Source organism: Tenrec ecaudatus, chromosome 1 (genome assembly GCF_050624435.1).
Source record: "Tenrec ecaudatus isolate mTenEca1 chromosome 1, mTenEca1.hap1, whole genome shotgun sequence".
In the NCBI taxonomy this organism is placed as follows: Eukaryota; Metazoa; Chordata; class Mammalia; order Afrosoricida; family Tenrecidae; genus Tenrec; species Tenrec ecaudatus.
Genome location: NC_134530.1, coordinates 225021323 through 225046736, shown reverse-complemented (window position 1 = coordinate 225046736; position 25414 = coordinate 225021323). Strand labels below are relative to the sequence as shown.

Genomic DNA, 25414 nt, shown 5'->3' with positions numbered 1-25414 from the left:
CAGATTAGAAGCAGCCTGGCAGATTTGGTATTTAGCAAAACAGCACAGTCCCTGCTCCCTCCTGGCATCCCCCCCTTCCCTAGTGCGCCCCCATGGGCTCCACTCCACATGCAGGCTCCCACTACCAGGTGCTCCATCCCTTCCCCGGGCACGCACCCGGACCGTGCCTCTTCCCAACACCCAGAGCCACGCTCCAATCAAGGGGCAGAGGTAGTGGGGGATGAGCCCTGAGAATGAAGGAAAACACTCAACTATTAAATCTGTTTAGTAAGACAACTTCGATCATACAAAACAACAGTTTACATCAGTCTGAGTGCAGGACACGCCATCGGAGGAGGGGAGGGAGGGAGGGAGGGAGGCGGTGCTGAGCCCCCCGCCCTGGGGGAGGTGAAGGCTAGAGGGCAGGAACCAGGGCCCGGTGAGTCCCTGCCACACTTGCCTCATTAATACACCCCCTCCTTGACCCGGACACATGACCAGGGAGAGGGTAAAGTGGCCACCGGGAAGGGGAGCAGTCAGGGCATCTTTGGTGAGAAGACTCTCCCCAAGCCACTTGGTCACACACAGGAAGTTGTCCACCAGGCTACAACTGGCCCTGGGCCACAGCGCCAGGAGAGACACGTGCGTGTTAAAATGTTGTCACTATACATTGCTCCGACTTACCCAAGAGAGTTGAGGCAGCCTGTTAAGAAATGGTTAAAAATTTAAGAAAGTAAGCAATGGGCTAGTGGCAGCCAAAAGGGGAAACAGATTAGCACTAGGTAAGTGCTTCCAAGGACCTGGGCATGGCACGCAGTGGGGCGGGCTTCAAGGACCCACTCCCTGATCTGCTCCTGTGCCCGTGGCTTATCTGCGCCTGGAATCCCGCTAGGAGGCTGCGCACAGAGGACCTGACCCCAGACCCAGAAGCTCCCAGGCACTTCTGTGGGCCCCACGTGGGCAGCGCAGGCCCACCGAGGGAGGAGCTTCTGGAGCCAAAGCAGGGTCCGTTCTGTGGCCCTGCTCACCCCTGCCCCTCAAGCACACCACTGGAGCACAGATGCACGCACACGCACGCACACGCACACGCACAGCCTCCTCTCCACCCAGCACACTGGCAATGACGGAGGGCGGCAGGGGAAGTAGCACTGCTGGCTCGGCCCTCCATGGCCGCCGTCTCAGCCGGAAGGGCCCTGGCGCTGTGGTGGGGAAGTGGGGGGCAGAGGGGAGGGCCGCACACACCCTCTGGGAGTTCCACAACAGCCTTTTACAAACCCCAAACCCTTGTGGTATCCAGGGGCGGGGCGGGGGGAGGGTGGGTAGAGGAAGTGGCAGTAGGAGAAAGGACGAAAAGAGATTTCATTAAAAAGTCCATGTCAAATTACTGATAAAACTGCAAAAGGCGCCCAGGTTCAAGAGTATCTATCTTGCTGCCTTCTCTCCTAGCCCTCCAGGCCCATCTCAGCGTGGTCCGACCACGGCAGGGGGTGGTGTCCCATCGGATTTCTGTCACCAGCAAGCCTCGGCGCCCAGGAGCAGCAGCGGAGGGAGGAAGGCATCACTGAGCAGTTGTGTGGCCCTTCTTTTAAAATGGACTCCTGTGGAGGTATTGCTTTCCCTGCGGCCAGCAGGAGCGCCGGGCGGCTAGTGGGCCAGTGCTGCTGCCTCCAGGGCCCGTGCCTTCTTCCGCCTCTTCAGTAGGAGCGGGTTGGATGCGTCCTCGATCTTCTTTATCTTGATTTGCTCATAGTCCACGCGCATTGTGGCCAAGGCGCTGGTCATCTCCTCCTGAGGGCGGGGCCGAGACCACATCGGCAGAGCAAGGCCGTGAGGGCAGAGAGAACACAGTCTGGTTAGCGGTCCACGCTGCTCACCCCCAGCTGGACCGAGCACGGACCAGGCCACCCAAGACCCCTTGGAGATGGCAGTGTAGTACAGCAGAGCATGCACTGCACTGGGAGGTCAGAAAACCCCATCAGGTCTGTCTCAGCCTGTCACTAGCTGTGTGACCTTAATCAAGTCACTCCCCCTCTCTGGGCCTCAGTTTACCCATGTGCGCCAGGTGACCCTCTGGATCCCTCCCACAGACCCAGGGTATCGGGCGCTGGCAGAAGCAGACATGGACAGAGGCTCCGCCCACAGTCTGCTCAGGTCCTGATCAGACCCGTGTGTGTGTGTGTGTGTGTGTGTGTGTGTGTGTGTGTGTGTGTGTAAGGGCACAAAACCCCTGGCCATGGGAGTGGCACGTCCCCACCTCTCGGCCGGGTCCTCACCTTGACATCTTCCCACCGCTCCTTGTCTTCCTTCAGGACCCGGCTGGTGTGCAGGGGGGTTTGAGGGACCTTCGTTGATTGCTGGGGAAGAGAGAGGTCCCAGTGAAACCCCAAGGCAAGCAGCATCACAGCTGAGCCGCCTACCCAGGCAGAGCACGGGGCCCCGTCCCGCCGCCTGGCTGGGCTCACCATGATCCAGGGGTGGTTCATGAACTCTGTGATGGTCATCCGCTGAGTGGGCTCTGTCTTCAGCAGGTTCCGGATGAGCATCTTCACTGCGGGATGGGGCCAGAGTGTCAGAACTCCATTTGGGGGCTACTTCCCCTGCCCTGCTCCTTCCCATGTTCAGTTTTCGGCTCAAGGTGGGGGTGGCACGGAAGCAGACTGCCAGAAGCACTGGGCCCAGTGTCTCCTCAGAGCTGGGCTGCTGGTAGTAAGGTCCACACACCCCCACCCAGCCCTGAGGGAGGCCCAGCACACAGGCACGTTGCACCCAACAGGGGTAGGCATGCGTGCAGACCTACAGCTCTACTCCCCAGGTGAGATGGCTGCCCACCTGCTGCACACAGACACACAGGGACCCTGCCCCCGGCCACACTGCTGGCCCCTTACCTTCTTCCGATACTTCTGACCACTCCGGGTTGGGGAATTCATACTGGCCCATCCGGATGCGACTCTTCATGCCCGGAGAGATGGCGAGGCCGTGGTTGGAGTAGAAAGGGGGGTACCCACACAGCCTGGACGAGGCAGAGTGGTGGTGTTTAGGGACATGCACCAGCAGGCTCCCCTTCGGGTGGGGGTTACACCAAGGTATCGGGACTCCCTGAGTCAGTCACAACTTGCAAAGTCAAGGACAGGCTCAGGGAGCACACCAGTGAGTGCCCTGCCCACCGGTTAGCTACCAAAATCCTGTAAGCCCTGAGAAAGGGGGTGTGCAGGGGATTCCCAGGGGCACCCCCATCCAAAAGGGGATGCTGGCATTTGCTTCTTCCTCTCCTTCGGGAGAGGTACAGCCCTTCTCCTGCCCAGCCACCGCACACTCACAGGATATACATGATGACACCCAGGGACCACATGTCACAGGACTTGTCATACTTCTCTGGGCCCAGCACTTCCGGAGCTGCAAACCAAAGTCAACGTGGTGGGCCTGCTGGCCCTCGGCCCACCGGGAGCTTTCCCGGGTCCTCCTTCAGCAACGGGGCGGTGGGGCCTCGAGCAGCCCAAGCCCAACCTCAGGGCTGGAGAGGGAGGGAGACAGAGAACCCTCCTCTAAAGGGGGCCCCAAGGGTGAGACTCTATTCTAACACCCTGCGCCGCAAGCCTCAGACTCTGCCGTCCATTTAATTGGGCAACAACTGAGCCTCCAAAGCAACTCCGGGCCCGGACTCTGCCGACACCCAATGGAGGTTGTCCCAGCTCTGCCTGCACCTGGATACTGCTGGGAAGCTCACCGAATCGGCCTGCCCAACTCCCCGGGGACCCCCCATGATCGCAGTCTGCTCTGCACTTACCCACGTAGTACGGCGTGTAACAAGGAGTGGTCAGAGAGTTGTGGCTGGTGGTTTCCTTGGCAAAGCCAAAATCTGTGAGCTTCAAGATGGTGTTGGGCCTCTTGGAGGTATACAAGAGATTCTCGGGCTGGGGGGCGGGGGTGGGGTGGGGTGCTGTTGTTATTGTTAACTGATAGAGAACCACCCTATAGAGCCGGAAGGGGTTATCAGAAACCAGAAGAGCAACGGTCCAATCATCCGGCAATCCCCTGCCTGGTGCCTCTGGGCTAAGCACTAGGTCAGCACCACGGGACGGGCTCCCGCCTTCGGTGCCTGTGTGCTCACAGAAGCAGCCACGGCACGGCGGGGACAGGGAAACCCGGCTGCAAGTGGGGCACTGGCTGAGGCGAACCGCAGGGCTGACTGTGGCCAGGGAGGCTTCACTACTGGGTTTGTGGGTTTGCCCAAGGGCAGGCAGGGTACCATGCAGCTCCAGCAACCCTCCTTGAGGTCACCCAGCCCTGCCACCAAGCGCTTCCCTCCCCCCAAGCCTGGGTGTGCAGAGCCGGTACCTTGACATCCCGGTGAGCGATGTTGACTGAGTGCAAATACTGGATGGCCTCCCCGATGCTCTTCATGATTTCTGACGCTTCTGTGGAGAGGGATGCTCCAGAGAGACAGCCGGAGGCTCTCCACACCCACACAAACCAAAGATGGGGGGGAGGGGGCTGCCCTGGCCTTACTGAGGCCGACACCCATGGAAGCCCTGTGGACACTCAGCCAGCTGCCCATGCGAGGCCCGCCCCCAGCAGGCTTGCCTACCTCTCTCAGTGAACGCTTGGTCTCCGCGGTCTTGGATGCGGCTGAAGAGTTCTCCACCGTCCAAACTGAAACAAAGCCACAGTGCCACGTGGGCCAGTGCCCCTCTCATCCCACGCACTCTCCCCTGCTAGCCACGGCTCTGTGCCCCAGAGCCAAACCCAGGGTGCACACTGAGGGTGCCCCAGAACGGGCAGGGCAGACAGGGCTACTCACCACTCCATGACGATCAGCAGGCACTTGCGCCCCGCATAGAGGTTCTCGTAGACGTCCACGATACGGACGATGTGCGGGCACTGGGATGCCCGCCAGTGCAGCTCCACCTCCCTGCGCGCCTTTGGGCAGTCCTGGAGCATCTACAAGACAAGCAGCCCCCTCAGACCTGGCTGTTCCCCGGGGCCCTGGTGCTCCACATCATGGTCACCACTGCCCAGGCCACGCCTCCTCCTGGTTCCAGCCACTCCAACCCCAAAGAGCCACGCCCACTGCCCTCAGTCCATCCCACCTCACAGCAAGCAGCCCCTTAGGACAGAGCAGAACTGCCCCCAAGGGCTTTAAAGGTTTCAGGAGGCCTGGTGGCACTGCGGGCTGGGCCCGGAGCTGCTAACTGCAAAGCAGGAAGTTCAACCCCACCCGGAAGAAAGGTGGGGCGATCTCCCATCACGGTTTAGAGTTTCCAAAGCTGCCGTCAGGTCAGTGTAAGCAGGAACCTGGAGACGCAGTGGTTGTGCATTGGCAGCTGGAACCACCAGTGGCTCCACAGGAGGAAACCAGGCTCCCTAGCCCTATGAGGCAGCGGTTCTCAACCTGTGGGTCGCGACCCCTTAAGGGGTCAAACGACCCTTTCACAGGGGTCGCCCGATTCATAACAGTAGCAAAATGACAGTGATGAAGTTGCAACGAAAATAATTTCATGGTTGGGGGTCCCCACCACGAGGAACTGTATTCAAGGGTCGTGGCATGAGGAAGGTTGAGCACCGCTGCTTAGAGTTACAGTGTCTCACCTGTGTTACCTAAGGGAAGAGGACCAGGACGCTTACAAGAAACTGTCCTCAGTACAGGCGGAGCAACAGGGCTCGGACATGATGGAGGACATGCGAAAGACAGCACATGCGGCCGTGCGGGGGTCCAGGTAGGAGAAGGCACCCAGGAGAGGTGCTAAAAAGAGGTGGAATCAACCCAAAATGACTCTTCCCCAGAAGAAAGGTCAGGTAGCTCAGAAACAAGCTCCCGAGAGCTAAACCAAACCATGCTGTCCCATGAGGGTTTCCCACAGAAAGACAATCAACGGAGTCACGTCTTGGAAACCTGCAAGGACAGGCAGTCCCTGCCAGGCGCTGTGAATCAGATTTGACTCAGCGGGGGTGTTTTAAGTCGGAATCGACCTGATGGCAGTCGGTGTGGCTTTGGGGACTCTTGATGGTAGCAGACTGCCACCGCTTTCTCTTTTCCTTCAGAGAAACTGCTAACTGTCGGTTAGCAGCCCAGCACTTTAAACGCTGTGCCACCAGCATGCCTCACCCACATTAAGCAATGTTACCCTCCTAGGGCTGTCAGCTCCACTGAGGACAGGCTTCGGGCCCGCTGTCCCGCTGAACTGTTCCCCAGCTAAGGGCATGAGGAGACACCTCCACGGGCCAAACCTGGCATCCCAGAACCAGGGTGATGTGGTTTATTCCCATCAATCAACAGACGGCCTCTGGAGTCAGCCAGGTGTCAGTCTGGATCCTGGATCTTACTGTGTCTGCAACACTGAGAAGTTACTGAACGTGTTGAACGAGGTGGCTGGGCCGGAGGAGGGAAGGCAGTAATGTAGTAATTCCTGTTCCTCTGTCAGTCAATGGCTTGGGACTAAGACTGAGACTCAGTGCTGACCAAGAAGAGCTCTGCAGGAAAGCTGCTAAGGTGCCTCTTAACGGGAGCACAAGGCACTCCCACCTCTCCTGCATGGGCACCTGGGGCAGAAGCAGGGAGTAAGTAGTCACTCTGGTACCTTAAGAGGACAAGCCACGGCAGTGGGGAAGGCAGCCAACAGAGAGCGACGAGAATGAGTGGCCCTGGGGATGCCTTCTTTGATAAGATAATTAGCTTTCCTTTCTGGTACATTGCTTTCAGTGGCATTTTTATATTCCTTCGGGCCCAAAGCATTCTGACACACGCCTTTGTCAAATGGGGTAACAGTTTCCAGCTCAGGGACGTAGTGCCAGGAGTCAAGTGCGGGCTGCACAATGAGAGCTGTGATTTGCATGGCCGGCTGCCTGCTACACACAGAACAGAAGGCACAGCTGTTAGCGCCTTCGCCTTCCAGGGTGGCCTCTGACTGCTGTGGACACGAGGCCTGGGGCTGGCGGGTGGAGGAGATGTGGGAGACTGCTGGGCAGGCAGGGACAGTGGCAAGCCCCGACTGAGAGGGTGGGGTAACGCTGCAGGAAGATAAAATCACATGACCACGATGCAGCCAGATTACAGAGGCCAAAGGCAAACACAAGAGTGCCCCATACCACAGAACCAGCATCCAGTTGTCTGTGACGCGCAGAGCCTCCCTAATTTTACAATAACTGCCACTTCACAAGATGGGGAGACGAAGGCTAAGTCCCTGGGGAAAGGTCACGCCCTCACCACTACAGCACCCAGACTTGAGAGGGCACACGGAGCTCAGGACCCCCAACGCACGCTGCTGCTGCTGACACAAGACCTTGAAACCACAGCCAGGGAAATTACAGCTTTCTATGGTGCCAAACCCCAAAGAGTCCATTCTGACCCCTTAAAGCCCTGTAGATCAGAATAGAACTGCCCCATTTCCCTGAGGCTATACACCTTCGTGGAAACTTCACCTGCCTCCCGCAGGGCACCTGGAAGATTTGAACTGCTGGCCTTGGGTTAGCAGCTCAATGCGTAAGCACCTAAGCCCTCAGGGCTCCCTTTCCCAGGGTACAAAATAAAGAACCACTAAACTCCCTGCCATCGAGTCGATGCAGACTCACAGCGATCCTACAGAGCGGGATAGAACTGCCCCTATGGGTTTCCGAGGCTGTAACTCATTACTGGAGAAGAGAGGTCCATGGTTCACCTTCCTAGGGCACAGCAGGGGCGTAGTGGTTACATCTTGGGTTGCAATCCGCATGGCGGGCAGTTCGAAACCACCAGCAGTTCCAAGGGAGACAGACTGGGCTTTAAACTCCCATAAGCAGTTACTGTCTCGAAACCCATAGGGGATCACAGTGAGTCAGCACTGACTGGCTGACAGGGAGGGCACTCAGAGTCCAATGAACAAAGAGGCAGGGTCCCGTGGGTTCATGCTGCCACCTAGTGGCTCTTAGAGAAAGTTACATGGGTCTCCATAGTCTTGACTTTCATTCGCCTGGATGGACCATGAAGAATATTGAAAGTACATGGACTGCCAGGTGCACAAACAAATCCATCTTGGAAGAAGTACTGCCAGAATGCGCCTTAGAGGCAATGATGAAGAGACTTCATCTCACATACTTTAGACATACTATACGGAGAGACCAGTCCCTGGAGGAGGCCACCATGCTTGGAGGGACCGAGAAAAAGAGGAAGATGGACTGGCACAGAGGCTACAAAAGTCGACTCAAACATAAGATCAACCGTGGGGACGGTACAGGGCTGGGCGGTGTTTGTTCTGCTGTACAAGGTCAGAACCGACCGACAGCACTGAGCAACAAGAGCAGCAGGAAGACGCACGGAGCCGACGTCATCTGCACATCATTCAATCTGATGAGCATCTATTGAGTTCCTACGGTGAGCCAGGCTGGTGGGGTAGGGAGGCTGGAAAGTGGGGAGAAGGGGAGGGAGCCACGGATGCTTATAAGCCAGTGAGACAACGGGCCGAACCAGGGGTGTGCTCACACTGGGGGCTTTTATGAGGAGTTTGAGGTAAGTGCAAAACTGATGATCTCAAGTGAAACCCCCCCTCTAATCCACACGGGGTTCTGTGCTTGGTTTCTTTTAAAGTGATCCGTTCGGAGGGCTGGAGAGCAGAGTCCCAGCGTGGGAGACTCAAAGGGGCAAGTGTTAGCTTGAGAAGCAGCAGAGAGCTGAGCCTCCTTCTCGGATTGCTCCATTTTTTAATGGCAAAGCCTTGGTGCCTTGTCCACATCTAACCGAGGGCAGTGCAGCCTGCCTGGGAGCTGTGGTGAATTTCGAGTGGCATTCGCTTTGCAGCCCGCAGAGGCCACGTAGCACCCTCGCTGAAGCAGCACGGGCCCTAGGAGTTGAGGATGAAGCAGTACAAGGCCCTGTGACCACCCTCGCCTGTCAAGACTGCAGGCCAGGTCACCTTCTGCAGTCAGGGCCCAGCTCCCAGTGGTCATTGCTGAGCGGAGCTGCCTGCAACAGGCCCCCGGGCCCTCCTGCCTGGAGAGCCTGGAGCTGCACCCCACCACCAGCTCTCAGCAGTTCTCCAGCTGCCGGGGCGAGAGGTGGACACGGCATAACCACCTGGCCTTTGGAATCACCAGTGTGATCCCAGTGCTCTGCTTCCCCACTTGTCTGTTTTTCTGAAGCTGATCTCCTCGTGAGAAAATGGAATTGGATTTAGTGATAGTTAGCATATAGTAATAATAAAGCATATTACTATATGCTTTAAGAAGCTTCCAAACCTATGTAGGATACATCTTACTTTTTACTTTCCTTTTTAAACATACCTCTTTGTTTACCAGGAGGTTTCAAACAGTTAGTGGAAAAATTATTTTTTCTTCACCTTCCCGTCTTCTGGAGCTCCTTGAAGCCCTTTTGCATCCAAGTCTGCCTTATCACCTCAACAAAAGGTGCCCCCAAGGCAAGACCCAGTGTGTGTTTAATCCCTCCCCACCTCTCTCCCTCAGCTAATGAGAGGTGGGGTTTGGGGAGGGCTGTTGTTGTTGCTGTTGTTTCATTTGTTTTCCTGAGCAAACAAGAGACCTTGCTCCTCACTTCTTTCTGCCCCAGAGTATACCCTGATCCAGAACAACCACACGCAAACCTGGGCCGTGGTCACTGCCCTTACCTGGGCAGGCAGTACTTCCAAACTCTTCAAGAAACAGACTAGAGATTTTCCCCAAGGACATCAAAGGGAACTGTCCATCAGAAACTTCAGGAGGGGTGTGAAAACCAACCCCAAGCTGTGAAAGGTCTTCAAAGAGACACAGAGTCTTTCCGACAACTGGCTCTCAGAAAGCCAGGAGAGAGACAATCCAGAATGTGCTAAGGAGGAGCCCAGGGCTAAGAACAGAACGGCAGGGGAGGTGGGGAGAGAGACAGGATTCCTGAGCTGCCCATACGGGCCAACCCCAGTGAACAGGAAGACAACAGGTTCAAGCAGGCACTAAGATCCCGAGAGGAAAGGTCTTACTCCTGTGGGAAAGGAGAGGGAGGGCAGTGGAGACCCAAGGGCCCCGCACCCCAGTCCTGACGCACAAAATCTGAAGGAAGGGTCCCCTAACGAAAAACACCACAGGCCTTCAGAATGCTGGGACTGTTAACTATTCTAAGCTCAAGTTCAGTCTGGAACTGATACTGCGACCTCCTCATGGCCACGTAGTGCATGTCGGAAATTCTCCTGCACTGCAGCGGTCCAATGCTGTCAAGCCAGTCCCAGCTCACGGTCCTGTGCCGTCCCCACGACTGCTGCAGACCACGCAAGACGCCACTGGGACCCACAGTGGCTTCGTCCGGCCCAGCCCGGTGCAGCGCGCCTGCACTTGGGGGCCGTGGCCAGGGCCTGAAGCTAGTCTCTGGACGAAAGGCAAGAATTCTACGAGGGGACCATCCAGCACTGCCTCCTTCTTGCCCTGCCGAACGGGCTCGCAGTGACCTGTGCAGGACTACAGCTGAGCCCACCGCCAGGAGGGAGCTCTCAGGGCGGTGGCTGCGTGGAAGGCGTTGGCATTCACACAAAGCGCTGTCCTATGATCCGTTCTCTCTGCTAGAACCTGGAGCAGAGAGAGGTGGCACAGCCCCTTCTGGTTGTGCATGCCACCACCACCACCACCACCAACCCGCCACGTGACCTTACTCTATCATGGGGGGCAAGGGCAACATCCCAAGCCCACCCAGGACAGAGAAGGAAAGAAGCCTGAAGCTGTGCGCTTAAGGTGCCGCCCACCAGCAGGGCGGATGGGAGGGCAAGACTGCCAAGGAGCAAGACCCAGGCCACACAGGCTCCGCCACTGCCTAGCCACACGAACTTGGCAAGCTCTGCCACCTCTTCGGGAGTCGGTTTCCTCATCGACTACCCAGGATGATACGGCGCCCACCTCATGGGTGCAGGCACGACAGGATCTAAATTGCTGAGAGGGTGCTTGGTAAGCTCTGCCTTGGAGCTTGCCAGGATTACTACGTCAGGGAGCAGCCTCCTCCTCCCTGCTCCCGCCCCCAATGAATGTGGGGATGCTGAGCAAGCTCAGTTCCGTTACCGGGTTTGTTATTAATAGCTCTAAGCAGAAGGGCCACCCAGGACACTGGAGGGAGGCCGGGTTGGGCATCCCGGCCTTGGGCTCTCCCTCCCTCCCGTCTGCACAGAACAGCTGAGGAGGAGGGTGTGCATGTAATGAGAGGAGGAAGCCATCCCTTCCAGAGACCCATCTGGTGCCAGGAGTGATGTAAAAGTCAAACTGAGGCAGCCGGTGTGTGGTCCCTGTGTGGGGCTTGCTGTCACCGCAGCCTCCTCTGGATTCCCAGGAGCCAGCCGGGGTCACGCCAGCACCGACTCTGGGCCTTGCTCAGTGCCATGTACACGGGGCTGGCGCGGGTGCCTTGTGGGACAGGGGAGGAGGACGTGGGAAAGAGAGGGGGCACAGGTGCCAGCAACCTCCTCCGACAAAGCCAGCCAGGTGGGAAACAGCACCTGCCTCCGGGCGCTGTGCTAAATGGGCACAAGGAGATCCGAATGGGTGCTGGTCACACTCAACTCTCCTGCTCAAGGACGCATCTCCCTGACTCTGGGAAGCTGCGGGTTTCTCCCACAGTGTTCTAGCCCGTGGTCGGGGGCAGAGCTGGAAGGTGAGGCCCAGGTCCCTCGTTCCACACTCCACAGTGTAAGACAGAGGATGCCGGCGCTGCCCGCTCCTGTCCTTCACATCCACCACCAGCCACGTCAGCACCATCCAACGCTGTGTGCGCACAGGCAAGCCCCTTCCACCTGAGGCCCCACTCCCCGGATTCTACCGCCAGGGATGAATCACAGCCCCTGAAGGCCGTCGGCTGTGTAGCGAGCTGTACCGCCAGGCCTGAACAAGGCGGGGCAAGCAGAATGGCCACCGGCGGGAGAGAGTGCGTAAAAAAAATCCCTAGACTAAGGAAAATGATATTTTGGAAGACTGCTTAACAGGCGACTGAGTTCATAAGTGCCCGTTAGATTCTGTGCCGCCATCATTGCCATTGTCTGGAGCAGGCGCCTATGTGTTTCCTTTGCAGCGCAAACCCCAATCAGTCACTGCCTAATGTACACATCTGAGAGCCAGTGAGACACAATCTACAAAGACCCACGGACGGATGAACCTGGTGTGCTCAGAATCAGCTTGATGGCCGTGGAGTTATGGCCTACAAGTATGTGTACATCCCATAGAGGCGCGAGTAGACGCCGACCCAAAGATCAGCTGAGGCACTAATTTTACCACAAAAACTGCATGAAAAATGTGCTGAAACGTATAACCTCCTCTCTGGGGGGTGGGCGACAGAAAAGTGGGTGAAGGGAGATGCTGGGCAGTGTAAGATAAAATAATAATTTATAAATTATTAAGGGTTCATGAGGGAGTGGGGAGGGGAGCGGGGAGGGAAGGAGAGGAGAGGGGAAAAAGGAAAATGAGGAGCTGATTCCAGGAACCCAAGAGGAAAGCAAATGTTGAGAATGATGAGGGCAACGAATTAAGTGTGCTTTTACACAATTGATGTATGTATAGATTGTGATGAGTTGTATGAGCCCCAATAAAATGATTTTTCAAAGAATTTTTTTAAAAATTAAATGTGCTGAAAAAACCCGGCTTACACACGAGTATATATGGTATATACTTTCCTATGAGTTTCTATGAATAGCCCTTAGTATTTGTGTGAATACAGAGAGAGAGAGAAATAGGACAGAACAGAACTGCCCCTATGGGTTTCCAAACCTGTAACTCTTCACAGGAGCAGAAAACCTCAACTTTCTCCTACAAAGCAGCTGGTGGTTTCAAACTGCTGACCTTGAGGTGTAGCAGCCCAAAACATAATCCCGATGCCACCAGGGCCCCTTCCTAGAAACAGAAAGGCACTTCAAAAAGTTCACGGGAAAAACTCCATGGTCTTTAATTCCATTTTCCCACAAACTTTGTAAGTTTATACGCATATAAACGTGTGTATGTGTGTATATATATATATATAATAGGAAATATCTATTTAATACATATTATGTGATATATTATGTGTAAACAGGAAGGGCATGCATACTCCATAAGCTGTTAACAGTAATTATCTTGGAAAAATAGAAATCCCGGTGACTTAGTTGCCTTCATCTTTCCCAAGTGGTTCACAATTAGCACATGCTACTTTATAAGGTCACAAAAAAGTTTAGCTCAAATTTCCAAACAGAAATCAGAGGCCAGCCATCGACACCCCAGGCCCTATGGCCAGTAAACAGCACCTTAAGGCACCTCCTGGACCTCCAGCCAGACGCTCTGCCAGGTGGTTCCGTCACCCTGTCCACAGACTAGGAGTGACCTTTTTTAGCTTGGAGACCTAAATGAGAAAACAGGTCATGCCAGTGGGTGCAGCTGGTCCCGAGAAGGGCAGACGATGAGAGTGTGTGCATGGGCGGGGTGGGGGAGAGGGTAGCTGCTCCCGTTCTTCTCTGAAACTGGAGCTCCAGCCCCACTGGGCCTTGACCTAGCTTCCAGGGACGGCCTCCCAGCAGAAGCGATGCGCTGCTGTCTGCCGCAGATATCTTTGCACTGCTCCTGCAGCCTGACGCCTGGGGAGCTGGCCCCACAGTCTCAAAGTGGCCGAAGAGGGAGGAGGGAGGAGGTGACCAGGCTGGAAGGCTGGTCTTGCCAGTGCCAGCTGCCATCACGTGCCTCCGACTCATGGTGATCCCATGTGTGTCAGCAGCGTGGTTCCCGTGGCTGGTTCCTCAGACACAGATCGCCGTGGTTTCCGTGGCTGGTTCCTCAGAAACAGATCGCCAGGTCTGGGGCGCACCTCTGTAAGCCTTTGGGTTCACAGCTGGTGCGTTAACTCTTGGCTCCGCCCAGGGACTCCACATGGCCCTGACGTCCGTCCCTCGTCCTCTGACCTGCCCCTTTCAGAGTCCTGGCCCTGGGTCTGGGCCCAGAGGGGAAGCTGGGAGGAGGAGATGCATGGCTGTCTTCAGCACTTGACCTCACCATCACAGAATGCCACCTCTCAAGAAACACTCGCGGGGACAGTGGGTGCCACGCATGGGTTTGGAGGGTGCTGGAAGTAGTACACTGTAGCACAGGACAAAAAGGCCCATGCCCCCGCCCCTAGTGTAGGCAGTACACAATCGACGACAGACTATGAAAATGGCTTTATTTAACTACACATTATGATTCATGCTGCACAAGAAACAACCGGGTACAGGCAGACAAACAGCCATGGGCGGCGAGGGAGAACATCATCCAAGGACGACAGACAGGTCACAGCTCCCTCTCCACTGCCTGCAGGGTCCACCCAGCTCAGGATCAGAAGAGATATCACGTCGATGAAATCTTGATTTTTCTACAAAGGGGAAAGGATTTTCTCCTCCTAGGGCAGTGGTTCTTAACCTGTAGGTCATGACCCCCTTGGGGGGGGGGGGGTTTGAATGACCCTTTCACAGGGATCCACCGATTCATAACAGTAGCAAAATTACAGTGATGAAGTAGCAACAAAAATAATTTTATGGTTGGGGGTGTCACCACCACATGAGGCACTTTATTAAATGGTTGCAGCATGAGGAAGGTTGAGAACCCCTGTCCTCAGGCATCTCTGCAAAGCTTGATGAAGGGCTCCCCAGTCAGTCACCTGATCTAGACACAGAGGACAGCAGGAGCCTCGCAGGGAGAGAAGGTGCCGGCAGAAGGATGGGAAGTCGGGCCTTCCCCAGCGGTCTCAGCGGAAGGCCTTGGCAGTCTACTTCCAAAGCGTCACAGCCATGAGAACTCTCCCCAGCAGCTCAATCCGAAAGCCCGGGGTGGCCCCGAGGAAGACCACCATGACCGAGATGGGTGACAGGCTTGGTTGTTGACCTTGATGGAGACGACTTCTAAAGCCCAGGCCTTGGGGGGAATCTCCACAGGAAACAAAGCAGGGACTCTCAGTACCAAAAACCTTACAACCATCGAGCCTGCCTTCCCCTGCCCCCTGACTCCCCAGGACCAAGAGGGGCAGCTTCAAAGGCCAGGTCAACAAGAAGACAAGAGACTTAAAAGTCAAAGTGTAAATGGGACACTTTAAGATACGCAGATCCATTTCCGATGCATGACGGATAACAGGCTAATGAATGCATACGGAACTCTGGCTCATACACTGTGAAAGATTGGCAGCCCACACAAACATGGTCAAAAGATAAAAGCAGGCCGTTTTAAGAAAAAGAAACAAAAGTGGCCACATGAGATTGAGATTCACTTGAGTGAAGGGAAAGACACAGACAACAGAGGAGACAAAGGAAGGGAGGGACGGGGGGCGTGGGGAGCACCCAGTGCACAGCAGCAAAGGCAAGCACTGTCACAGACACAGCAGCAGGCGACACGGGAGGGAGACGCAGACACTCTGGCTGAGCTCAGTGAACGGGGCGGGGAGGCAAAGGGGACCACACTCATGAACACGTACAGGTTTGACGGCGCGTGTGCGTGCGTGGGCACGGGCTGCAAAGGTGTCCCTGAATCATCATAACCAAACACCTTCACAGGAATAAGTCCTTGGCTCCGGGGGCTGAGGGCAATAGTGGGGGCGGGAAAGTCCATTGGTTCAAACAGCCTACAGAGAGAGCGTCCCCGCAGCCGACTTTGGTGGGTGGCAACTAGAGTCTTAAAGGCTTGTTAAATGGCTGCCTGCGGTGCACGTCTTGGTCTCTCTCCATCCAGAACAGAGAAGGTGGACAGACAAAGACCCGGGAAAATGTTAGTCCACAGGCTGAATGGGCAGTGTGCGCCCAACTGGACAGTGCCCTGCGCCCACGGTGACCTCTCTGAAAAGAACCGCACGTGGAGGTCTTGGAGAGAGTGCGAAATGCGGGGCAAAACACCTCATAAAACTGACCATCCTTACTGGTCTGCTAGAGACTGGTGAAATTCCTGAGACAATGGCCCTGGGACACCCACTGCCCAGGTGGGCACTCACCACAACCCTCAGCCCGATGGGCTCCAAGGGGCCACATCTGCCAGGGGATACAAGGCAGAAGGCAGGCAGGGTCAGGAGAGGGCTAGCGGAAGCAGTAAACCCAGGCGAGGAGGACTGTGGGGGTGTCACGTCACTGCCGCAACACAAAGCATGCGTGAATTGTTGGATGGAAAAACAATTTTGCCCTGTAAACTTTCACCCAAATCACATGAAAAATTATAAGGGCCAAGCAAAGAAAGATGCTATCTAAGGTGTAACTCCTGGTCTATCTCCACCCAGAACAAAGATTAAAAATAGAAAAATCATAGTTTTACTATAGGGCGGCTATGAATCAGAATCGGCTGGGCGGTGGTTGGTGGGGTTTGCTCTTACTAATTTACTGTCTGGTTTTCCCCTAAATGTCTCCCTGCCCCAACACCATTTATCTCTGCCAAGGTCAGGGCCAGTGCCGACCAGCCACAACATACAGTCACAGATGAAATGGGCAGACTGAATCACAAATTTCGGTGGGCTGGGGGAGGGGACGTACAACAGGAAACAAGGCATCGTTCCCAAGGAAGTCAGGCTTCCAGTGTAACTCGAAGCCGCAAGAAGGCAAGCGTCATGCTCTTTGCAGCATCTGGGGCTGACCTCAAACAATCCACAGAGATGGACAAAACACCTACCGAAATCAGGATGGTCAGGACCAAAGCATCCTGCCTTAAAGCCCAGGCAGGCCAACAACCAACTGAAAATCACACGCCAAGGATGGAGCTAGACGGTCCCGGTTTTAGAGGATTCCCAACCCAGGATGCAGACAGACACTACAGTGTGCACAACTGGAGTGTCCGGTTACCCCCACCGACTGCTCTGACCAGGGACACAATAGAATAGGAGGGCAGAAAACATCAGCTCAAACCTCAAACGCATTCAAAACCAAAACACAGACTTACTGAGCTGTGAGGAGGTTGGAGGAAGCCCCATGACTATGGACCTATGACACCCTTTCAGTTGGCACTGAAGCCACTCCAGGAAATCACTTTCCTGACAAATAACACCTGACAGGAACATTCTTCTTTAAATCATCAGAAGTACAAGACCCGGCAGGCAGCATTTGCCCAGAAGCAGTGACGAGAGAGCCAGGAGGGGCAGGGCCTCTGGGTGGATGCCTGGGCGGGAGCACAAGAGGACGGGGTAGACCCGGTGGGTGTGACACGTGGCTGGGACTGGACGGTCATCAGGTCATTGGTGTGTCAACTGTGGAATGTGAATCTAATTTGCTGCTCGACTTTTTTCACCTAAAGCATTAGCCAGATGTTCAAAATGACGAGCAGGAAAGAAACTACAGGTGATTCCGAAACCACTGTTGCTCATGATTAGACGCCAGGGCTGGAAGAGGCGATGGGAAACGGCTGGTTTCTGCAGGTCTGCAGTCCCGGAGTGCCCGTGTGCCCTCCCTCCCACCAGGCGAAGCCCTCTGCCCTCTAGAGGGGGCAGTTCCAACACACAGGAACCCTGGGTCAAGAGGAGAGCAGAGAGCCTCAGCTTTCTCCCATGGAGGGAGGGCGGTGGCTGAACCGCAAACCTTTTCAGCGCTGACTGGGCAGCAGCACACACACTAAGGAGGTAAGAATTCAAGGTATTTTCAGTTTAGTATGGAAACAGCTATGTAAACAAAACAGTTAGTCAGGTGTGAACAACAAGAAGAATGTAAGCAACCAACTTGGCATTTTTGCTTGTGTGTTTTATTTAACAGAAAGGTGGAAACAGGCTGAGTGGTTAAGTAGTCTGTCTCTGGGAAAGGTTACGAGATGGACGTCACAAGCCAGCCAGGGGTGACTGGGAAGTCATGCCTCACTTGTCCCCCTTTCCTTTTGTAGCAAGGTCACAAAACTAGAGACCGAAAGAAAGCCAGCCAGAGGGGACCTTGCCTTCCAGAAAGAGTGCAGGGAAGACAGAGGAAGCCCAAAGCCATCTGCAGACTATCTAGTCCAATGAAGCTGCTGGCAGATCCCCTCCAGCCACAGGCAAGGGTCTGGACCAGCCTACAACCAAACAGAGATCACTGTCACCCTGATTGTTCTGCATCAAGCTTGATACTGGGTCCCCTGACATCCCTCTGGACCCACCCTGACTTTGTTGAAGGAGCACTTGTTTGTTCCAGGACAAAAAATGTCTTCCCTGGCTCTTCAAATATTGACGGTGGTCTTTTCTTTCTCCCTCTTTTATATTTTTATCTCTGTATTATTACTATTTTATCACTGCCACTTTATTTTTCATTGTTTCTGTTGGGTTTTCCCATTTGTGGAGCACAGAAGGAGGTGGTGCATAGATAAGAACTGATCCAAGGGTTGGGGGGGGTAGTTGGGGGGGATAGGGAGGATGAGGGGGCTGGGGGAGCAAACAATGTATGTGGAGGGAGGAGGGGGCACTAGAACTGATGGTGATCACACAACTCATTTTAAAAGTGATTTAACCAGGGGGGTGGGGAGAAAATGTTCAAAAATTGATTGTGGTAATGATTATACAGGTCTTCTTGATGTGATTGAACTATTGAATTATGTGATATGTGGATTAGGTGCCAATAAAACTTTTATATATTAATAAAAGGCTGTTTTATGTGGGGCAGCATTCCCATAAAAACATTTTTTTAAGAGTACAGAAGGTCTCCTGGCAGACTTTTGAGATGACTAAACACTGGGAGGAAGATGACAAAGCATTTAGATAATATCTGCAGTTGCTCTATGATCAATAAGCAAGTACTGTTCCATGGATCTAGAGCAGGCTGTTGAAGGTGCCCCCAAATGAACTCCCTGCCCCTCAGCCAATGGCAGTGACGTCACCATCCAGTTTATCCCAAGTCCACCCTCCCTTTTCCAGCCTCGCCGTCACTGTCCTGGTTCTGCCCTCCCTTCTCCTTGTCGGCTTTTCAAATAAATGTTTTCTAGAAGGTGCACTTGATCTGCTTCAGGGATTCCGGTGTCAGCCCCAGAAAAGCAATCTGAGCAGGACATGTTCCTCCTTAAATACCTCCATCAGTTAAGAGAATAAAATCCCAAGTCCTTCCCTCCCACCCACATCATACCTGCCAGCAGGCTTCCCTTACACAGAAACTCGCTGCTCTCAATCAGTCAGGCCTCTGCTAGACTCCCCATCTTTACATCCTTCAAGAGTCTGTGCTAATGCCACGTCCTCCATGACGCCTCCCTGACCACTTCTGCCGGGCAGAGCGAACTTCTTGTTCCCCCACTCTAGTTACACTCTGCGCAGGGAGGGCTGCGGCTGGTGTCACCTGTGAGACTGTGGCTACGACCAGGTGAACTCATCTTCGGATTCCAAACCCTAAACTCAGCACATGGCACGTAGAAGGTTCTAAAAGGTATTTGCTTATTGACTAACCTGAGAGAACACCTCCAGCGCCGAACCAAGGAGTGCTAGCCTTGGCCTGGTCTGGCGTTTTATCAATAAGCTGGCAAACTTAACCTTGCTCACAACCAAAAAGGAAAAAAAGGGACCAACAGATTACAGTTGTGTGGAAATATGGGCCCAAACTAACATGACTTACAACGTAAAAAAAAAAAAGGCATATGTTAAGGTTCAAAAATCCATGTACATCAACACAGGATAAAAGGCACTTCTGTCCAATCAGGTCCGTGTAACACAGTGACAGCACAGTCTCTGAAGCCAGGCCTCTGGGGTGATGTTTCCATTAGCTAACCTGGGAGATCCTGAGCAAGATCCTTATCCTTCTGAGACCTCAAATTTCCTGATCTGTCACCTAAGGACAATAATGTTTTTGTTGTTTGTTGAGTGGGCCCCGACCCATAGTGACCCTGTGCACACAGAACAAAACACAAAATGTGTTCCTCCGCCTGAGACCAGGGACGCAGCCGCTGTGTCCATCCACCGTCATTGAGGGCCTTCCTCTTTTCTGCTGCCCTTCCACTTTGCCAAGCGTGATGGCTTTCTCTAGGGACTGGTCTCTCGCCCAAGGTATATAAGACGAAGTCTAGCCTCTAGGGAGCACTCTGGCCTGACTTCTTCCAACACAAATCAGTTTGTCCTTTGAGCAGTCCAAGGTACTTCCAATATTCTTCTCCAACACCACCATTCAAAGGCTTCGATTCTTCTAAGATCCTCCTTATTCAATGTCCAACTTTCACATGCACATGATGCAACAGAGACGACCATGGCTTGAGTCAGATGCGTGCTATTCTTCCTAAGTACTCGTGTTCTTCAATACTCCAAAGACGTCTTGTAATTAGATTGACCTAATGCAATATGTCTTTGGATCTTTTAACTGCTGCTTCCATGAGCATTGATTGTGCATCCAAGCAAGACAAAATCCTTGACAACTTTAACCTTCTCTCCATTGATCATGATGGTACCTATTGGTCCAGTTGCGAGGATTTTGTTCTCGTTTACATTGGCTGTATAATCCATACTGAAGGCTGCAATCCTGGATCTCTATCAGCAAGTGCTCCAAACCCTCCTCGCTTTCAGCAAGCAAGGTTGTGGCATCTGCATACCACCAACTGTTAATAAGCCCTCCTCCAATCCTGATGCTGCATTCTTCTTCATAGAAGCCAGCTTCTCTGATCATTTAATTTGCTCAGGATACAGACTGAACAAATACTGTGAAAGGATACAATCCTGATGCACACCTTCCTGAGTTTAAACCTTGAAGGGTTCCCTTGTTCTGTTCACACAACCGCCTCTTGCATCATGACAAGTTCCAAAATGAGCACAATGAAATATTCTGGAATTCCTTTTTTTTTTCAATTGTTAGCCTCTACCTGGTCAAACACTTTTGCCTAGTCAATAAGACACAAGTAAACATCTTTCTGGTAGTCTCTCCTTTAAGCCAAGATCCATCTGACATTCGCAATGATATCCTTTGTACCAATGTTCTCTCCTGAATCCGGTCTGAACTTCTGGCAGTTCCCTGGCAATGTACTGCTGCAACCATTGCCGGATGATCTTAAGCAAAATTTTACATGCACGCAATATCAGTGATGTTGTTCTACAGTATAAGCACTCTGTTCAGTCGTCTTTCTTTGGGAAGGGCAATCATACTACCCAATAGTACCTAGAGGTAGTCACTACGCCAAAAAAAGAAATCGTGTATGGTTTAAAATTAAGAAGGGCTTGTCCGAGTTGTATTCTTTTATCGTATTTATTCTATCTGTATGCTGAGCAATTAATCTGAGAAGACAAACTCTATGAAGAAGGCAGCACCAGGATTGGAGGACGTCTCCTTGACAACCTGCGGTGTGCAGATGACCCAGCTTGGTTGCAAAACGCCAAGGGGACTCGAGGTGCTTACTGATGAAATGAAGGTCAAAGGTTACAGGCTGCAGTGTGGTTACCACTCAAAGAGAAACACTAGGTCAATAAGCAACGTCATGCTAAGCAAAGAAAAGATCGACGTCAACAAGGATTGCATTTTACTTGGATCCATCATCAAAGCTCATGGAATTTGCAGTCAAGAAATCAATCTCTACATGTTCAATTCAGTGACACGGGTTATAGTCTGCAAGTGGTCCACTTTCCTCAACAAGGTCTTCAGAACTATGTCAGCATCACAAACACAGGCACACTGCCCCTAAACTTCTCATCCAACTTCTCAAGCTGCTGTTGTAAATGTTACCACATACAGATAATACTTTAAAAGAATATGATACTCAATGCAGACATTCTTTTTAATTATACAAAATGATTGCTGATGCAGATCAAAGACAATAGCCTTCGGAATGGATTACACCTTACTACAAAGAAAACAAACCATACCAAGGGCTCCAGTAGAAAATGTTTTGGAAATGATGATGGCAACATATGTACAAATATGCTTGATTCGACTGATGTATGGAATGTTATAAGAGGTGTTAAGCGCCCCAAATAAAATTATGTTTTAAAGAAAAAGAAAAGAAACAAATTCTCAAAACTGGGGGAATAGGTAACATCATAATAAACAGACATTATTGAAGTCAAGGATTTCACTTTTCTTAGATCTAAAATCAACACCCATGCCAGCAACAGTCAAGAAATAAACTGACATGTTGAACTGGGCAAATCTACTGTAAAAGACCTCTTTAAAGTGTTGAAAAGCAGAGATGTCGCTTTGAGGATTAAGGAGCCCCTGACCAGAGCCAGGGTGTCTTCAATCAACTCATATGCATTGAAAGTTGACTAAGGAAGACCAGAGAAGAACTGATGAATTCAATCTATTGTGTTGATAAAGAATATTGAAGAACAAATAAACCTGTCTTGCGGGGCTTAAAGCCAGGGTGCTCCTTAGAAGCAAGGAGACACCAGTCCCTACGGAGTCAGAGCAAAAGAGGAAGACCCTCGACACGACGTAAAGTGGCGCAGCGGCTGCAACAATGGGCTCACACACAGGCACGATGGTGAGCAGGGTGCAGGCTGGCAGTGCTCCATTCCGCTGTGCAGAGGGGCTGCTGTGGGCCGAGCCAATTCCACAGCACCTAACAACAACAACAATGGCTACACCTGGTAAGACTGTTGGTAATGGTAACAATACTAATATAAAGCCACTGAGAATTGTGCCTAGCTCTATCAACTCGGGTTAGTATTACTACTGCTGTTTTAGAGTTTCAATCGTGGCTGTACATGCATGTGTCTGAATGGGTGTGTGTGTGTGTGTGTGTGTGTGTGTGTGTGTGTGTGTGTGTAAGTCTGATTGAGTGTATGTGTCTGAGTGTGTGTATGTCTGAATGTGTGTGTGTGCGTGTGTGTGTGTGAATGAGTGAGCTTCGGTGTGTGTCTGAGTATTTGAGTGAGTGTGTATGTATCTGAGTGAGTAGTATATGTGTATCTGAGTATGCACTTATGTATCTCAGTGAGTGTGTGAGTATAGGTTTGTGTGTGTCTGTCTGAATGAAAGGTATGTATGAATGCATGTGTGTCTGAGTGAATGAGTAGTGTATGTGTCTAAGTGAGTTTGTGTGTATGTGTGTGTCTTAGAAAGCAAGCAAAAAGTGTGTGTCTGAGTGTGTGTATGTAAGTGAGTGACTGGTATGTGTGTGTGTGTGTATCTGAGAGTAGTGAATGAGTAGTGTGTGTGTGTGTGTGTGTGTGTCGAGTGAATGTATGTGTGAGTGTGTATCTGAGTGAGTAGTGAGTGTGTGTATATGTCGATTGAATGTGTGTGTGAGTGTGCGTCTGAGTGAATGAGTTGTGTGTGTGTGTCTGAGTGAATGAGTTGTGTGTGTGAATGTATGTCTGAGTGAATGAGTTGTGTGTGTGTGTGTGTGTGTGTGTGCATCTGAGTGAATGAGTTGTGTGTGTGCGTGTGTTCACCCATCCTTTGACCATGCAAGGCAATCCGAGTCACCGATGGGGAAAATTATGATTATTTCGTGACTTTAAAATTTTGTGTCAAGGCATGAAAAACTTTTGCTGTCAGTTATAAATGAACAGAAAAATGAGAAGTCACAAATAGCAAAACAAATATTTATTTGGTAAACTTAACTTAAGGCATGAGACACTGAGAATCAGTGTCTATTTCTTTACCAAAATCAAATGCACTGCCGTGGAGTTGATGCTGACTCACAGTGACCCTGCGGGTCAGGGTGGAACTGCCCCTCCGAGGGTCCAGGCTTGAACTCCTTATGGGACTAGAAAGCCTCTTCTTTCTCGCGCAGAGGGGCTGGCGGTTTTACACTGCTGCCTTGCACTGAGCAGCCCAGGAGTCCCCACTATGCCACCAAGGCGCCCGGAGGAGCGTGACCGGTGCTTGTCTCCTCACTGTATACTGCGCAGTAAGGAGCAAGTATCTCTCCTGTGCCCTGCCAGTGATCACACAGTGTCCTTCCTACCTTGCTGAGCTCCCAACAGCTCATCCTTTCTGCTTTCAATGTGGCAAATGCCTCGGAGAGCCCTGCACCACTTCCCCTGGGGCATCGTCACCCTTTTGTGACACCCTCTTTCCTCCTTTATGTCAATAGGTTTGCCTTCACCGAGCTGCAGTCTCTCCAGAAGTGGCCGTGTCAACACTCCACGGCCAGCAGTTTCCTCTCTAATCCCATGTACGTTCCCCTCACATTTCACTGCCAAGGTTGCCTCTTTGCATTTTGTTGAAATTTCATCTGTTGATCCAATTCCCTCTTCCGATTTCCCGTGTTTGTATTATGACGCACAGGTTCATCACTAGGAGACAAGGAACAGACAACTACGCTCTTGCTTATCTGTGTGTGAACTGAACGACAGATGGGCAGTGGCCGGGCACTCGGTTCAACGCAGTAGCCTGACTGGTCACTGACCATGTGGGCATCTGTTGGTGACACAGGGGTTTGTGTGCTGAAGAGCTCACCGCAGAGTCCGTGCTTTATGTAATCACTCAAAGCTAACCCCATGGCAACCAAAGCTGCACTCTGCTGTGGGGGTGGGGTGACTTGACAACACATCACACTGTGCACAGAGGGGACATTCTGTATCAGAAGTCCCCAGATCTATTTGGTCTTCCACTCCCTTTCAGAAAAACAATTACTCGGTGCTCATCCCGCTACGCCCCCAATTAAGAACTTTTATACTGCAGCCCCCAGTGCAGGATAAAACGAGGGTACCTGCTGTTCAGCTCCCCGGGCTGTTCCAGCGCCCGCCCCCAGGGGGCAGTGTTCTCCACTTGCAGAAACACTGGTCTGCACCAAGGAGACACAGCACAGAGCTAACAGTGATTTCCCCTCGGGAAGAGTGACATATATTTTAAGTCTTTTCAATGACTAGATCAGTGGCTCTCAACCTGCCTAATGCCACAACCCTTTCATACAGTTCCTCATGTTGTGGTGATCCCCAACCATAAAATTATTTTTGTTACTACTTCATAATTGCAATTTTGTTACTGTTATGAATCATAATGTAAATATCTGATATGCAGGATGTATTTTCATTGCTACTAATTGAACATCATTAGACTGTGTAAGGTATGACAAAATTATAATTTATAAATTATCAAGGGTTCACGAGGGATGGGTGAGCAGGAAGGAAGGGGGAAAATGAGGAGTTGATGCCAGGGGCTTAAGTGGAGAGCAAATGTTTTGAGAATGATGAGGGCAATGAATGTACAAATGTGCTTTATACAATTGATGTATGTATGGATTGTGATAAGAATTTTATGAGCCCCCAATAAATTTTTTTCCTTGAACATCATTAAAGCATAGTGATTAATCACAAAAACAATATGTAATTATAGATTATGAAGTATTTATTTCTAATGACAAATAAATGAAATTTTGTTTTGAAGCATGGTGTAGCGTGGTTAACAGTCTTCGCACCGGTACTTCTATGTGGGCGTATCTGCATGTGGGTAGTCTGTCTGGACACGACACAGATAGAGGAGCAGTGTGTTGGTTCCTAAGTGGCAGTGAGGTTGGAGCTTGGTTTTTCTAAGACAGATAGGTGGCAAAAATTACGAGAGATGACAGCAAGTAGGAAGATGATGAGCAGTAATAAGCACATTAAGTACTACTAATATCAGCAACTCTACATGACTTTGTGCTGAATACACAACTTACTACCACTTTTGCTGTATGGTATTTTTAC

General features: G+C 52.1%; 1 protein-coding gene across 1 annotated transcript in view; it reads right to left on the bottom strand.

The window, feature by feature from the left end:
- Nucleotides 1–247: 247 nt before the first annotated feature.
- The window catches only part of MAPKAPK2 (MAPK activated protein kinase 2), a 54225-nt gene continuing 29058 nt past the window's right edge, over nucleotides 248–25414 (bottom strand). Inside the window, exons 2-10 of the mRNA XM_075529608.1 lie at nucleotides 4778–4917; nucleotides 4565–4629; nucleotides 4315–4394; nucleotides 3764–3890; nucleotides 3297–3372; nucleotides 2865–2989; nucleotides 2442–2527; nucleotides 2253–2333; nucleotides 248–1767 (exon numbers count right to left, since the gene is read on the bottom strand). Coding sequence (XP_075385723.1) covers nucleotides 1624–1767; nucleotides 2253–2333; nucleotides 2442–2527; nucleotides 2865–2989; nucleotides 3297–3372; nucleotides 3764–3890; nucleotides 4315–4394; nucleotides 4565–4629; nucleotides 4778–4917 — 924 coding nt within the window. The 3' untranslated portion in view covers nucleotides 248–1623. The remainder of the gene's footprint in view (nucleotides 1768–2252; nucleotides 2334–2441; nucleotides 2528–2864; nucleotides 2990–3296; nucleotides 3373–3763; nucleotides 3891–4314; nucleotides 4395–4564; nucleotides 4630–4777; nucleotides 4918–25414) is intronic.